This window comes from Gavialis gangeticus, unplaced genomic scaffold (genome assembly GCF_001723915.1).
Source record: "Gavialis gangeticus isolate Ggan-Ray unplaced genomic scaffold, GavGan_comp1, whole genome shotgun sequence".
In the NCBI taxonomy this organism is placed as follows: domain Eukaryota; kingdom Metazoa; phylum Chordata; order Crocodylia; family Gavialidae; genus Gavialis; species Gavialis gangeticus.
This window is the reverse complement of record NW_017728993.1, coordinates 79,046,800-79,059,677: the sequence shown is the minus strand read 5'-3', so window position 1 is coordinate 79,059,677 and position 12,878 is coordinate 79,046,800. Positions and strand designations below refer to the sequence as shown.

At 45.0% G+C, this 12,878-nt stretch overlaps 1 protein-coding gene across 1 annotated transcript in view; it reads right to left on the bottom strand.

Moving 5' to 3' along the window:
* PTPRC (protein tyrosine phosphatase, receptor type C) overlaps positions 1–12,878 on the bottom strand; it is a 153,257-nt gene that overhangs the window by 73,029 nt on the left and 67,350 nt on the right. The window contains exons 10-11 of the mRNA XM_019528365.1: positions 12,280–12,423; positions 2,817–2,948 (exon numbers count right to left, since the gene is read on the bottom strand). Coding sequence (XP_019383910.1) covers positions 2,817–2,948; positions 12,280–12,423 — 276 coding nt within the window. The remainder of the gene's footprint in view (positions 1–2,816; positions 2,949–12,279; positions 12,424–12,878) is intronic.

Below are 12,878 nucleotides of genomic sequence, written 5' to 3'. Positions count from 1 at the left end.
CGAACTGAATGCTGGCCCATGAGGGTGTCATCTGCACACCCAGCCTGATTCAGAGTTATTCTGTTTAACTGTGTGCTTGTGTCTGACTGTGGTTATTGTTGCTCTCATGAACTGATTCTTGGCATATGAGGGTGTCAGCCCGTCCATGCTGATCAACCCGGCCAGGTCAGGCGTGTCACATTAATCTGTGTGTGTTTGTGGGTATGACTGATTTGGGGACTGGAGGAACCCAGCCTCACTGAACTGAGTCCTGCAAGATAGGTACATTAGGGGTGAGGGCTTGCAGGGGGAGAGATACAGCTCCGTATAGAAACACCAGTAATACAAGCAGCACATAAATAGAATTACCAGGACCCTAGCCTTAATAAATGAGCACACCCCAAAGTAGCGGGCAAATCTGGTAACAGTGCCCTTGTTCTGAAAAAGGCTAACAGCATACTAGGCTGCATTAGTAGAAGTGCTGCCAGCAGATCAAGAGAAGTGTTTCTTCCCCTCTATTTGGCAATGGTGAGGCCATATTTGGAGTACTGTGTCCAGTTTTGGGTCCCCCACTACAGAAAGGATGTGGATAAATTTGAGAGATTCCAGCAGAGGGCTTCAAAAATGATTAGAGGGCTAAAGAACATGACCTCTGAGGAGAAGCTGAGGGAACTCGTCTTATTTAGTCTGGAGAAGAAAAGACTGAGTGGGGATTTAATAGCAACCTTCAACTACTTGAAGTATAGTTTCAGTGAGAATGGAGCTAGACTGTTCTCAGCGGTGGCAAATAACAGAGCAAGGAGCAGTGATCTCAAGTTGCAGCAAGACAAATTTAAGTTCAATATTAGGAAAAACTCTCTCACTAGGAGGGTAGTAAAGCACTGGAACAGGTTACCTAGAGAGGTTGTGGAATCTTTATCCTTGGAGGTTTTTAAAGACCTGGATAGACATAGTTTTGGTTAGGATGATCTAGCTGGGGATGGTCCTACTTTGAGCAGGGGGTTAGACTAGATGACCTCCTTAGGTCCCTTCCAACCCTAAATTTTCTACGATTCTATGGCAAAGGTTGGTATTAGGAAGAGCCACAAGTTTGTCAGACTGCTGGTTACTGGTAGGTCTGGTCTGGTCTGCCAATAAACTGTAGATATAATTTATTAAATGGAAGGAGACCACATGATTTTGGGGTGTAAGCAACATGGACAGGAGGGAATTTCAGAGAGAATACAATGAGTGAGCCAGACGAGAAGTGATCATGTGGCAATGAATTTTCCTTCTGCTGAAATAACAGCCTGAGGCTTGCCAACTAGTTCAAATATACATGTCCACATGCAGTTTGGAAGCAGGCCAGGCTTCAAGCTAATCAAAGAAGTTGAAAGACTGACTGGTCCACTCTGAGGGGCTCCTATACACATGCATGGATCCTGTTCTGATTTTCTGTAAATCCAGCACATTGGAACAAACTTGATTAATCAAGTCTGCTGTAGCACAGAAAGTGATACACTCCAGCATCCTTCTGCATCACCTGTATTAGCATCCCCATGCATCTCTGTGCTGAAAAAAATGGCAGTGGGGACACTTTGAAATAAAATATGTTTGATAAGTTGTATTTCAAAGCACTCCACCTCAATTTTTTGTGTGGGGATGCTGATATCCGTGATGCGTGGGAGCATTTAATTAGTGCAGCTTGCTAATTAAAAGTGCCTGGTGCCATGACCCACAACACATGTAAAAATGTCCTGAGAGCTTAAGGGTGGAGTTACACTATAGCCTTTGGCTACCTTTACATTAAAAGTATGTGACATTATTAAAAAAGAAGGTTTTTAAAAAACTTCTTAGAGAAACAATTGGGCATTTCAACTATTACTTGTGTAACAGTTATCTCTAAAGTTTCTGTCGCAGAGCACTTGAGTGCTCTGCTCCTGAAGACAGAAATGGCTCAAGAGAGACCCCTAGAAGTGAGAAGGTGGAGGTGCAGCTGCCATTCACCAGGGCACCACAGGTGCTGCTTGCTGGGGCAACCAGCGAAACCTGCTGACAGGAAGGGGCAGGGCTTAGGGCTTCTTAAGCCCAGACAGGAGGCCAGGAGGGCAGTTCCCCTCTGGCAGCCAAGGAGGGGGGAGCTCTGCCAGTGTGGAGAGAGGGGAGAAGATTGACCGCATGAGCATCCCTGGTTGCTGCCATGGGTTGGAATATTTTTCCCAGTAGGGATCGAACGTTGTTTTGACCGGACGGTTTAGTTTTACATTATAGCCCAGGGGCTTTGTGGGTTTTTTGTGTTTACTGTTTGACTGGAGGACTGGGTGAGGCTATTAGGGGTTGGAGGAGGCCTTATAGGAAATCCATGGTAGCATGGGGGTCCTGGCACCAGAGAAGGTGCAGCATTTTGGGGTGCATTGGCCCCAGCCCTGAGCAAAAAGGAGGGCAGCGAGGAGCCCCGAGCAAAAAGGGGGGCAGTGAGGAGCCCCAGGGAGGTAAAGGAGAGGGCCAAATCACAGCAGGGCCCAGGTCAAAATCCTGTCAGTACCATCTGCGAGGCTTGGGCTGCGGTGTAGGGGAGGAAAAGGAGCCGCAGATAGCGCCCCCTGGCACCGGGGTGTATAAAGTGGGCAGCCTCCCACTAATTACATCACTCAATCAATTAAGATCAAGGCAGGTGAGTAAGCAGGCAGCCAGCCCATAACAGGAGGGCGGAGTCACCACTAGAAAGACTCCAGTAGCGATACTCCTGTCACAGTCTCTTATTGGTAATAAATTCCTCGTTAGACATTATACAATGACAGAATAAACTTAGAATTCACCTCAGTTATGTGGCAAATATCAAAGAAAAATGTACGTACCTTTATTCCTCTTTTCACATGTCACATAATATCCATGTATAGGCCCAGCTGTGTTGTTTGGAGGTTCACGCCAGGTAATTGATACATTATTAGAAGTTTTTGTTTCAGTCACATTTTCAGGTGGCTCTGGAACTGTTACAGAAAATTAGAGAACTAAGAATAAAACTTCTTTGATGTAGAAAATACTTCTAAAAATGATAAAGAAACAACAGCTAAGGACACTTAAAAAAATAAGTGTTTCAATTTTGAAAGCATTGAATGGAATTCCAATTTTATTGGATAGAAGTATAAGGGATTGACAGAATGTGCACAAAGTATTGATCTCCGATCCATTTTATACAAATACAAGACACCAATTCATGGAATTCTGTGAAGAAATTGCATAGTTCAACACAAAAAGCAATTGGAGGTTAGAAACTAAGGCCATGTACAGGTGAAACAATGGGCATGTGTGCACGACACTTTAAAGCAAGCTAAATGCTTTTGCACTACTTTAATGGTGTTAGTGTTTGCCTGCCTTGGTGGCGTATTGCACATTCCAGCTGCTGTAGGAAATTCAGCAGTGTAATGCGCCTTAAATGACTTGGGGCACAGCAAACTAAAACACGTCTGAGGAGTTTTAGTTTGCAGCCTCTACAGCCGTAGAGTGAAGCAGTGGGCTCCCTGCAGCTCAAAGGCTCTGCAGGAAACCCTGCAATACCCCACAAAGGCAGGCTCCAGCCAAGAAAAGTGGCTGATCTCCACCCCCATGCCCCAAAGCCTGCCTGCCTGAGCTGCATGGGGCCTCAGTGCTTCCCACCACAACTGCTGTGCCCCTGAGACCACCCAAGTGCTAGTGGCATCTGTGGAAGCTCCTTGCTCACTGTTGCCAGGCTCCTGCTGCCACCATGCCCCACCACCGCCGTGCCCCCACCAGCCGCCGGGGATACGGGTTGTTCATATCAGTGTGTGCACAACATGGGGGTTTAAAGGGCCCTACATTGAAGCGGTGTTTTTAAAAACACTTCAATTTAGGGCCCCCATTTCGTCTACACATGCCCTAAGCCTTTATTTTAGAATGATCACTGTAGCAATGAAAAGAGTGAGAGACAGAAATAACTGAAGCAGTAGTCTGTATAAGTTCCATAGGTTTCTATTGCAATTCAAGGTTCTGGTTTTGGCCAATAAGGCCCTAAATAGGCTGTCCCTGTATACTCAGGAGACCACCTCTTTCTTTATGTTCCAGCACAATATCTAAGTCAACTGAGAACAAACTCCTGCATGTATCATCTCTGCACCAAGTTTGTTGGGTGATAACTAGGGACCTACTAAATTAGCACCAGAAGTGAATGTGTGGCAGCTCCTTTAATCTTGCAATTTCCTCCACGCATCCCCAAGGAAGGGGCCCCACTGTTTGGCACTCAATCCAGATAGGCAGGGAGGCAAAAATGATAGATTTAAATATGGTGTGGTTTTTGCTTCCTGTTGCTGATTGGCCAAGGAGCCAAGTAGAGTTGAGTAGAGCAGGAGAATCACTTCTTTGCAATGGTTTTGCTGGAAATGCATCAATTGATACATGCCAGGGTATTGTTGGCCCTGCTGGCTACAGCATTGCACTGACAGCTCATGTTCATACTGTGGTCAATTATTACTCCCAGGTCTATGGTTGCAAGTGATGGGGGATCTTCAGTCCTGCTGCCGCATGAGAGGCAGCAGTTGCACAACCACCCATGTCATGAATTTTGCCTGTCAGCAGCTAGAGGTGCAGGGCCCCAGAACCCCTGCACCTATCTCCTTGAAAGCTGGCAGGCTTTGTGGCCTCAGCACAGGCTGGCTCCATGCCCCCTGTGCAACTTCCTGCACTCCAGCAGAAAGCTGCCCAGGAGGCATGGAGCCCACCTGCCCTAAAGATGCGTAGCTTCCTCCTGCAGTGGCACGATCTGCACGATGCTGGGACAGAGCTGTCCCAGTGTGGTCTGAAGGCACATGACAGTGGGCCAGGCTGACTCCATGCCAGCACACGCAGGCCTGAGGTCTCAGTCAGAGACTCTTCCTGATACACCCATGAGCACCCCAAGTCTGTCCCATAGCAGATCATATGGTCACTTCAGCATGCCCAGGTATTTAGGGAGAATAAGTGCATTCTCATGAGTAAGACAATTTCATGAAGCCTTGACTTTTTATAAATTTGTTCTACAAACATTTGCCTAATACTGAGCTGTGGCCACCATTTTCTAAACACAGTTCCATAACCACAAATACCACACCCTCTATGAGAGTAGGAAACTCCTGGAGACAGAGACAGAGTACTTCATCCTAAACCAAAAGGTGTGGATATTCATTGAATGGGAAGGACACTAAAATAATACCTGTTCAATGCCTCATGTGTTTTGTTGATAGAGATCTGCATTGGCCAATGAAAATTAAATGCCCACATCACCCTGGGATACTTTCCATCACAACCCCTTCTGTTCTAAGAAAACTTAATCTGACACGGGGTCGCCGGAAAACAAATTTTTTTCCCTCAAATTAATGAAAGCATTGTTATGTTCAGTGACTGTACCAAATGGGCTTCCCCAAGTGGTGGCAACTGTATACATGGGATGACCATATGTCCCAATTTGGCAAGGACAGTCCCAGATTTTGAAGGCTGGTCCCAACCAGGCAGTGAAAATCAAAACAAGTGGAGCTGTGAAATAGGAGGCCCTGGCAGACACCTAAATTGCTCTAAAATAGGTTATGTTGATTAGTGGAATGACCATTAAAAAGCAGAGGTAATCATTAATACATGTGAAGTAAAGAACAATGGGTCTTTAACAGGCCATTGACTCCCTTAGCTGCCTGAATAGTAATATCAGAGCTTCACTATGCTGCCTCAGCCCTGCTTTTGTCTGCAGTAGCACTGCAGACCTGCAAGGTGGGGGGCAATGTCTTGGATTTCACATTGTCAAATATGGTCACTCTTGTATAAAAGGATTACACTATCTCTTTCTTAAAGCTGGACTCTACAATGAAAGCAAAGAGCTGTTTATTTTGGAGAAGTTGAAAAATGAAGGCAAGCAGGATAGAAGGAACTACTGGCCATACATGCTTATCCTTACCTGGGTGACTATTCTGGTTGAAACCAGAGACATTAGGTTGTGATCTCTAAGGGTATGGTTACACTGAAAGATATCCAAGTATTCACACTCCTATTCTTGCCCCCATTATCAACATTTAATGCATGTATGCCATCATGACTTGGGAGGAAACATGGACCAAACTTGCAGAATCTATTCAGGTTCCAGGTATGTACTGTATCACCTGCTACTTGCCTCCTACACAAACAATTTGCAATGCAACTACCACCTATTTGTGAGTTATGAGACTCAAATGCAGGCAGTCTTCCACTGGCATTCCCACAGTTCCCTGTTCCTGCATCTTTTGCATAACTCCCTGTTTCATTTTCTATACCCCAAAAGTTGGATGGCATGTTGGGTGCTGTTACAGGTTACCTTTGTAATGTTTAAGTCTGTGGAATGTTATGCCATCATAAAGTTAGACCAGTTTCAGAGCAGTCATAGGCTAAGGCTTAATCCCATCTCAGACCTGTACAACTGTGATTTACCACTACAGGGCTGACAAGCAGAGACATGGACAAGAATCAGAACTCTACTGCTCCTCCAGTGTGGAGGTGGGGGTGGCATGTAGCTTAGAGGCAGAGCAGAGGGAGAATAGAGATTCAGCAAGGGAAATGATTTTTCTTTGATTGATTTAGTGCTGGTTAAAGGTGCCATATAGAATGAAGTCCTGAATTTATCCACACAGTAGGAACAGTGTAGGCAGAAAGAGGGCAAACTCCACCCACGTGCCTTAGCCATGGCCTGGAAGGAATGAAAGAAGTCTCCATGCCAGCTTTCCATCCTTAATATTGTTGCTGTGGTGACAGGGCCCAAACCAGCAAGAAACAATATTGTCTAGCTCATGCTCTGTACCATCAGTCATGAGAGCTGAGTTCCGGTCCCAGTTCTCCTGCTAGCTTGCTCTGTGGTGTTGAAGAGCTGGCAGAGAGGCTTTGTAATGTGCAAGACCAGCTGGAGCTTTCATTGCAAAATATTTCAGAATACATAGATGACAGATTCCACAAAAGAGCTAAGCCTGACCTCAGTTGGTACTTGCTCTCTATCTGGGCTATCCTTGCTGTCTATCTGGGCAGCACCTGGCCATGCCTTCCCAGAAGCTGTTTGTCTCTATCCCTGTACCTCCAGTGAACTAGGTGCATTTAAATACCCTTGACAAGGTGCTACCCGAAGTATCCCTCAATAGACTCAAGGCACACCCCTTGACAGATTTAAGGCACCCATCAGTAAATGCCACCTCTTAGTTTTCACTCATTTTTTACAGTATAGAAAAATAATAGAGCAATTCTTCTGTTGTGAAGAATGCAGAAAGACCCCAACAGGGTAGAATGTTTTTAAAATTATGGATTCTTATTTGAAATCCCCGGTATTATTTTGCGAATCATATTTATAAATTTAACAATTCATGCAGGCAGCTCTACTCTCAGTACAGAGCTGCCACATCAGTTTCAACCATATCAGAGAGCCCAAACAGCTCAGCTGCCTGGCAATAATACCACACAGCTAGGGGAAACATATTTCCCCAGGCTACCTGGTCTCACTGAAATTAATGTTGTGGCTTCATGCTGAGAGCAGAGCTTCTAGGGATTAAGCCCCAGCAGCTCCACTCTAAGTGTGGAGTTGCACAGCTCTGCAAGACCAGGGAGCCCAAAAAGTTCTTTCCTAAGATGGCTGCAATTATGGTTGTGGCTCTGCACTGAGAATGCAGTTGTTTGGGGGTTAATCCCCATTGGCTTCGCTTTCTGCATGGAGCTGCAGCATTAACTGTGGCAAGACCAAGGAGCTGGGAAAGTGTTCTACCCTGGGTTCCCTGGTCTCATTGAAATTAAGGCACACTGAATGCAGCTGACCTGCCCAGCAGTGAGATCATATGCCTAGGGAAAACCTGATTCCCTCAGACACATGGGACACTTCTACATATTCTCCAGAGGTTGGGGGTGGATACTCTAATTAAAGCACTGCAGCGTCTCATGTACCAGCATTCCTGCATTTCCAAATGGTGGCAGGACATTTCAATTAAAGTTCAGTCAACAAGCTTTAGTTCACAGCCATTTTGAAGTGCAGGGATGCTGATACATGAAATGTAGGAGGCTGCTAGAGCACTCTAAGTATCACACTCCAGCAGACTTGATTAATTGAGTCTGCTATGATGTGCTGTAATTACAGCACATCGGAGCAGCCTCTGCACTTGTGTACAGGTACCAGCGGTCTCCATTTATTTGAGCTCCAGTGGCTCCATACTAAGCATAGAGCTGCCAAACAGCAAGACAACGAAGCTGAGAGAAGCTTGCTTCCTCTGGCTGCATAGTCTCCATTGAATAAGTCCTAACGTCTCCATACTGAGCTACCAATCAGAAAAACCATGTAGCTACGGGAGGCATGCTTCCCTCATCTCCATGGTCGATCTACAATTAACCCACTCAGAGTGGCTGCTCTCAGGGCACACCTACACATTGCCCTACAGTGATGTTTTTACTGTGCCATGCTTTAGCATTTCCAAAAGGAAGTACTAAAGCATGGTGCAGTAACCACCTGTACTGTGTTGTATGCATGACAGTTATTTTTAGAAGCTACTTCACCATAGTTGTATGCTATAATGGGGGAGTGTGCTGCTACGGTGAAATAGTTGCTGGCCATGTGTAGACAGCTGTGGATGCTACATTGCCATAGTGTGTCGCTATGGTGATGTATCATCACATGTAGATGTACCCTCAATGTGGGGGCAGGGAGATGACTAGAATTTTGAAGGGTAGAAAGGGCTAAAGCAGCTGAGAGCCATGCATCCTGTGATGCTGGAGGACTGAAAGCAAAGTATTTTATTTCCTCTGACCATTGAAACAATGCACTGGAATGGCACAGGTAAAACATTTAAAAAATAAGCTTTGTGACTTATTTTTAAAACATTTAGATGGTACTTATGACAGGTTAACACCTTTGTAACAGGGACACCTAGCTCTGTTACTGAAAAGCGGGGCAGCCCCTTTAAGGACAGAGTTTTCAGAGCACAGCTTGCCGGCAGAGCAGGAATTAAAGGGTAGCCTTGCATGTCAGTCAACTGACTGGGGCTGCCACATGACCAGGAGAGAGCTCAGGACAGAGCTATGTAAGCCCTAAATCGAGCTAGCCAGGGCAGATGGCCAGCCCTGGCTGGGGCAGAGTGTGGGGTTCCTGAATGCCCAGGAGACTGGAAGAAAACAGCTCTGCAGGCTGGGGGACAGAACAGAGTGAGCCAGAGAGACTGAGAAGCTTGGTAAGCAGACATGCTGCCTCTGTTGTTTTTTGTCTTATGCTATAATCCAGACGTTTATTGTTTATGTTGCAGCTTAAACCACTGGCTTGGGCTAGGACTGTGACAGGCAGTATAAGGAGGTCTCCATTACTATCACGTGCCCCACAGGTACCTTTGAACCCTGACAGGGGCAGACTCAAGGCCTGAGTAGATATTCATCCTAGAATGGGCAGTGAGAGACAGGGGCTGGGGCCCAGAAGCCAGGCCTAGAGCAGTGGGCCAGGACTGCAGGACCAGCCAGAGTAGAGAGGTAGAAGCCAAGAAGGCTAAAGCCCCAACAAAAGGGGAAAAGGAAAGGCTTAGAGTGGCTGGAGATGCTGGAACAAGCGTCTCTTCCGATTGGAGATTCGAAATCTGAGAGGCATTGGGCACGGTGTAGGGATGGTGTGGAGCTGTGAAATTAACCTTTAAGGCACACGTCTGGGTGTTTTTTGGAGTAAGACTTGATCTGGGAAGCCCTGGGGCAGCCTCCCCTTTGAGAACCAAAAGGAACATCAAGATTTAACAGGTGAGTAAAGGGGAGACTGTTCCCAGAGTGAATTGGAAAAAAGGGGAACTCCAGGGTGCCTCCAAGGGTTTTCAACCACCCTGGGGATGGTACCCTATCACAACCGTTTGTCAGGTGAATGCTCCCATTTTATGTGTCTCTATGATGGTTTAAAGGTAACCTGTAACATGGTCCTATAACGCCCTGTTTATTCTTAAATAACTCTAGGTGCATCTCCAAATCACCCTATGGTGACGTAGTGATGTGCTACATCACCATATGGCATGCTGTGATGATGTAGCAATCACGTGGATCTACACATGATCACCAGCTATGTCACCACAGCAGCGCACACCTTGGTTATAGTGTGCCACTACAGTGACATAGCAGTGAACTCTAACCATGCACCATGCTTTAGGACTTCCAAAAGGAAGTCCTAAAGTACAGTGCTGTAGCAATTTGGTGATGTGTACATGTACCCTCCTTTTCCTAATTGACTACAATTTCCAGCTAATCTCCTCACTGACAGTGTGAGGGTGTACTGCTAGCTGGCCCAAGAAGCATAGTTGCATTTTGGGTAACATCAGAACAAATTCAAAACACCACAATTTTAGCTGCTTTACCATCAATACATCAATTAAGCTCTGATGGCCTTACATGTATGTGTGAGTTAAATAAAATGTGTGTTTCTTTAAACACTTGTTTTGCCTATTTAATTTATGGAAACAGAAAGCTGCAGGTAGGTCAGTATGTGTGGCTTTTTTATATATTGCAAGCTATAAAAGCAAATAAAAGGGAGCCCCTAATCTACTAAACACATAGAATTATACTTAGACTGAAATTTAATTTGCCAAATAAATTAATCTTTACTCAATGCAAGTCACTAAATCAATAGGGCACAAAACATGCCATATAGATTAGCAACCTTTAAAAAAAAAACACACCATAATGTACTACACACAAACTACTAGATGATCTCCACTCTGTCTCCAGGAAATCTGGGATAAATCCCCATATACCCTAGTACCACATGTGAGCACCAGTAAGCACATAATGAACACAAACAATTATGCCTTGGTCATATTATAAAAAAATAGCATGGGTAGGAGAAGTGAGCCTGGCTTGAGCTTGCAGGGCACCCATCACTGTTTGTGGACACTATCCATTAGGGGTGTGCAAAATGGGCCCTATGCAATTTGGATTCAGATTCAGCCTGAATCACGGACAGTGATTCAATTAGTCGATTTGGATCACTGTCTCTGATTCAATTTGGCTGAATCCAAAACTGAAGATTCGATGCTGATTCAGAGAATCAGTGATTCGGACATAAACACAGCTTTAAATATTTTTTCTAACATACCTCGAGGTACCAGGCATGGTTCATGAATGCTGCAATGCTGGGCTGGATGAAGCATCCCACAGAAGTGTGGGGGGCACCCCCACATGCTCGGTGGTGAACCCAGAAGTGGACCAGAAGTATTTCCAGTCCACTTCCAGATCTGCTGGGGAGCATGGTGACAGGGGCTCCTCGTGCCCCCCTGGCTTGGTGATTGGCTGTGGGGGGACCCCAGGTGTCCCCTCCCAGACCCAGGAGGCACCAGTCACGGAGTCAGGGCAGGGCACGGGGAAGCCCTCTGCATGCTCCCCAGTGGACCCAGAAGTGGACCAGCAAAGCTTCTGGTCCACTTCCGGTCTTCTGTCGAGCGCACTGGGGAGCCTGCATGCTCCTGTATGACACTCCATCAGCCCCACCTTCGTAGCATTCACAAGCCACCTGCTACTTGAGGTATGGAGAAAAAATATTTAAAGCTGTGTCTATGTCCGAATCAATTCAGACGGTTCTGATTTGAATTGGAAAGATTAAAGGGTCTCCTGATTTGATTCGAATTCAGAGATTCAGCCACCGAATCGGGCTGAACCTCTGCTGAATCGAGTCAGCGACCGAAGCTTTGCACAGCCCTATTATCAATGCAGGCACACATTATCAATGGGAACTCTGAATCCAAATTCTAAGTTAAAGGCCTTTTGTTAAGCATGCTTCTCCAGTGTGACATTAAAGGGGAAATACTTGATGCTCATTTTTTGGTTTCTCTTGGATCACTCTTGAAAGGGGTTGAAAACTTTTATTCTAAAAATATTTTTTGGATTTGAATGCCAGAAGTTTCCAGGAAATGAAAACTACAGCCTAACGATTCCATAAAGGAAAAAATATAGAAAGAAAGAAGCAGTGAGGCAGAGTGAGGTGAGGTTAAGCAGAGCGAAGCAAAAACCATGATAATAGAAAAATAAAATGGCAGGGAAGGAAAAGAATGAGAAGAAAAAATGTGAAACAATACTACAAAATAAAATTATTTAAGGATCATAAAGTGTGATTTGTTTTTATTTTTCAGGTCATCACTTTTTCAAAAATATTTTTTAAAGAATCCGGTATTTTAAGGGAATTTTTCTATTTCAAAAAGCAAAAAGGCCCATTAAAAATTTGACTGGCCCTGCAGTTGGCATAAGTGCTGAGTTGGGAAGACCCATAATAGGAAAGAAAGCATTTTGTGTTTTTATTATGTTTAAAGGAGAAGTAAATGTTGTACTCACTTCCAACATCTGTTTGTATTTCTTTTGTATCGTTCTTGATTACTTCATCGGCAAATTTTATTTCTGATGTGCAAGTATAATTGTGGTACGGTAAAAGACATGTCAATATTTTAGTATCTTCAGCTTCTGCATCAAAAGGAATTCCTGCATCAAAATGTAAAAACTTATTAACAGTCTTGCTGATTCAAAATCAATGATTAACCTTGCAAATACCATATCTTTTTGCATACCACATGACCAAATGAGACATACACCTTGTTTTGGGAAGGCATAATAAAGATTTTCATCTTCCTGGACACAGCATGGGCTCACCATGGCTGAATGCCCCTGACAGCAGGAGTGATGAGTATAGAGTACACCCCTCAGCATCACTCACCCTCTCCTTGCAGCTCCAAACCTAAAGGTTTAACCCTATCACAGCTGTTGCCAAAGTGGTAAATGTCCATTTGGCAGCAGCTATGACAGAGTTACACCTTTAGTTTTAGAGCTTCAAGAAGACATTGAGTGAGATGAGGAGTTGACACCACCCCTCCTACATGTGGCCAGAAAGGTAGCACAGTTCATGGCAGCCTTTCCAGCATCCCCTTCATTCCAGAGCT